Source organism: Aplysia californica, unplaced genomic scaffold (assembly GCF_000002075.1).
Source record: "Aplysia californica isolate F4 #8 unplaced genomic scaffold, AplCal3.0 scaffold01038, whole genome shotgun sequence".
Taxonomy (NCBI): domain Eukaryota; kingdom Metazoa; phylum Mollusca; class Gastropoda; order Aplysiida; family Aplysiidae; genus Aplysia; species Aplysia californica.
The window spans coordinates 18,010-21,785 of record NW_004798308.1 but is presented as its reverse complement, the minus strand read 5'-3'; the positions used below and the strand labels follow the sequence as shown (position 1 = coordinate 21,785).

Below are 3,776 nucleotides of genomic sequence, written 5' to 3'. Positions count from 1 at the left end.
ACGCACACACACACACACACACACACACACACACGAACACACGCACACACATACACACACACAATACTGAAAAATTGACGAGCGCCTGATTTCACCGTGTCGGGACAGAAATAAATGGGATGGTCCAACAGCTGAACGAGGATGTGCCTCACACCCCGGCGACTTATCAAGTGCTGTGTTCACGCAGTGGCGCCAGTGATAGAGTTGTTGTTGGTGTTGTTGTTGCTGCTGTCGTTGTTGTTGGTGTTGTTGTTGTTGTTGGTGGTGGTGGTGTTGTTGTTGGTGGTGGTGGTGATGGTGGTGGCGGTCTTGTTATTATTGTTGTTGCTGTTGTTATTGCTATTGTCGCTGAGGTTGTTTTTGTTGTTGTTGTTGTTGTTGTTATTGTTATTGTTGCTGGTGTTGTTATTGTCGTTGTTGTTGTTGTTGTTGCTGCTGCTGCTCTTGTTATTGTTATTGTCGTTGTGTTGTTATTGTTGTTGTTGTTGTTGTTGTCGCTGTTGCTGTTGCTGTTGTTATCATTGTAGCTGAAGCTGCTGTTGTTGGCGTTGGCGTTGGTGTTGTTGTTGATGTGGTGGTGGTGGTGCTGCTGCTGCTGCTGCTGCTGCTACTAGTGGTGGTAGTTTTAGGAAGTTATTGCTGTTGTTGGTGGTGATGGGATGTTGCTGTTTGTTGTTATTACTCGTAGTATCACTGTTGTTGTTTTTGTTGCTAGTGGTGGTGGTGGTGGTGGTGTGTTTTGGTTACTAGTAGTGTTATTACTGATTTTGTTGTTCGTGAGGAAGCGATGGTAGTTGGGTATTGATGTTATTTTTATCATTATCATCATTATCATTATCATCACTATCATCATCATCATTATGGTGTTATTGGTGTTGTTGTTGCTGTTGTTATTATTATTGGTGCTGTTATTGCTGCTAATGGTGGTGGTGGTGGGATGTTGTTGTAGCTGTTGTTGTAGCTGTTGTTGTTGTCGTTGTTGTTTTTGTTGTTGTTGTTGTTGTTGTTGTTGCTGCTGGCGGTTGTGTTGTAGTGAGTTTTTGTTTTTTGCATTAATATTGTTGTCGTTGTCATCGCTGTGTTGTCGTGATTAAAATCCTCTCTCTCTAACTCGCCGTTTCTTCTTGAAGTACTGTCAGTGAAAAATTTAGAACAACACTTTATCAGAAATTGTTTAAACAATATTTATTGGTTATAGAATATAGTTTGACGTGTGGTTAACTCCAGAGGTATTCAAGTGTATGTCAAAATAAAAATGAGACCTCCAATTAGAAGTCGTCAGGGGGGGGGGGTGTATGTGTAATAATGTGTATGCTATTATTTGTGTATGTGTGTGTGTGTGTGTGTGTGTGTGTGGGTGTGTGGGTGTGTGTGTATGTGTGTGTATGTGTTTGTGTGTTGTCATGTGTGTATTTTGTCCACACTATTCCTGCTGTGTCGGTTACTTCAACCTGATGAAAACTGCCATGACGTCAGCGAGGCCGTAATCTGAAAATCAAAGACATAATAATAATAAAGATAATCATCATCATCATCATCATCATCATCATCATCATCATCATCATCATCATCATCATCATCATCATCATCATCATCATCATCATCATCATCATCATCATCTTCATCATCATCATCATCATCATAGTAATAATAGTAATAATGATAATGAAGACGATGATGATTATAATAAAAATGACAATAATAATAATAATAATAATAATAATAATAATAATAATAATAATAATAATAATAATAATAAGAGTAAAATTGAAACCCACCGAAAGACATACATTATCTTGTCTTTACGACATTCAAAAAGGGTGATATTAACGTGTTCTTATGCACAATAGTTTTGGAAAGGGGCTGATTTATCAATGTCATGCTCATATACTGTGCCGGAACAACACAGGGGGAACTGCTGCTTTTTCTTTCTTCACCCATACTATTGTCATTTCTTTTACTTCTTTTGTATGCATGTCACTCTCTTGTGAGCTGCTTTTTCTGGAGTGCCTTGGTGGTCGAAGCAGACTTTGTGTTGTTGAGGCTTGAGAGGTGAGCAGAGTAAGCCTGATTCCCCTTATGGACTTCGACGTTTTACATCCACCCCTTGGCGCTCATATGATCTTATGCAGTTGCGAGCGCCGTAAAAACCTTACTAAAACTAACTGCATGTAAATAGATTATCTCTAATAATAATAATAATAATAACAGATTGCATTTATATAGCGCTCTATCCCATTCTAGTATACGCTCTGAGCGCTTTACACCAATCACATAATCATTCACACAAGAAAAAATATTTCACAGAAGCAAGAAAAACCAGTTTAACCACATAAAGAAGAACTTTCACTACCATACATTAACTATACACGAAAGGACAGTGGAAAAAATGTAATAAATATGTACATGTACATTAAAAAATACACACTATAACTAACAACTAACAACCCTTTCAACTAAATCACTCACTTTCCTCATTCCAGTTGTCCAGAGTGTCCAGCTTACTGTAGATCATATGAGGAAACGTCTCTGAGGCCTGGGAGGCTGACCACCGGCACATATTGCTGACGTCATCTTCGATGACCAGCCACCCGTGCTGGTGACACTCCTTGACTTTGCTGGTGCTCACGTAGAAATGGCGAAACACAATTCTGTTTAGAGAAATAAATATAATAATATTGTACACTGCATGGCGTATATATTTCTGCCGTAAATGTCGAAATACAACACTGTGTACAGAAATAATAATATTATCTGGTAACTTTTTGTATACTGCATGTGTATAATACTATAAGCTTATCATCACCGTGTTGTAAACTATGAAACACATGCACAGAAATTATATATTACTAGCTGGGCCCCCTTTCGATGAAAGGAACGATCGGTGCTTTAATATCAACTAAAAGTCATTGGCCTACTATATTTACACTCTACTGGAATGGGGCAATAAATCTTGAGAGATGCAACAAATTATAAAGTCTAGATCTATAATCTCAAAACAAAATGCGCCTCGCGAAATATCACTTCCGGATTTTCTAAAATTACAGAGACAGAAGCGTCGGCGTACAAAAGCGATCGGCGAAATAAAGAAATTTAGGTTTTTGCAGCAAAACTGTCTCAAAGCTGGAAAAAAAACAAGTAAATGGCGAAACACAACACTGCGCACAGAAATAATATCTTTTTTAAAAAAAACAGTGAAAGAGTAGGGTTTTAACGCCTCTATCAACACTAATAGGTTATTTAAAAGGCGAGACCTCCGAGTCTAACGTTCATGTCTGAAAGGACCAAGCAAAATGGGAATTTCGTGTAAAGTGCCTTTCCCAAGGACACAACGTCGGACCTAGCTGAGGCTTGAATCCTCGAACCCGCAACCTCATGATTACGAGTCCCGTAGCTTAACCACTAGGCTGCCATCGCGGTAATATCTCATAAATACTTGTCCGCAGGCTTGTAATATGTTCATTGTCGTGGAAATAGTGAAACACAATCCTATGCACAGAAATAATTATTAGCTCTAAGTACAATGTATTTGTAGACTACAAGGTGTGTATCATTCTGCTGTAAATTATGATGAAATACAACAATGTGTATAGAAATGATATCTTATTAATACTTCATATAAGCTACATTTTCATCTTTCTCCCCTTCCTCCTCCTCATCACGATGATGATGATGATGATGATGATGATGATGATGATGATGATGATGATGATGTGATGATGATGATGATGATGATGATGATGATGATGGTGACGACGACGACAACGGCGATAATA

General features: G+C 38.3%; 1 protein-coding gene across 1 annotated transcript in view; it reads right to left on the bottom strand.

Moving 5' to 3' along the window:
* Positions 1–1,166: 1,166 nt before the first annotated feature.
* The window catches only part of LOC101846043, a 10,755-nt gene continuing 8,145 nt past the window's right edge, over positions 1,167–3,776 (bottom strand). Inside the window, exons 4-5 of the mRNA XM_005111302.3 lie at positions 2,470–2,651; positions 1,167–1,488 (exon numbers count right to left, since the gene is read on the bottom strand). Coding sequence (XP_005111359.1) covers positions 1,442–1,488; positions 2,470–2,651 — 229 coding nt within the window. The 3' untranslated portion in view covers positions 1,167–1,441. The remainder of the gene's footprint in view (positions 1,489–2,469; positions 2,652–3,776) is intronic.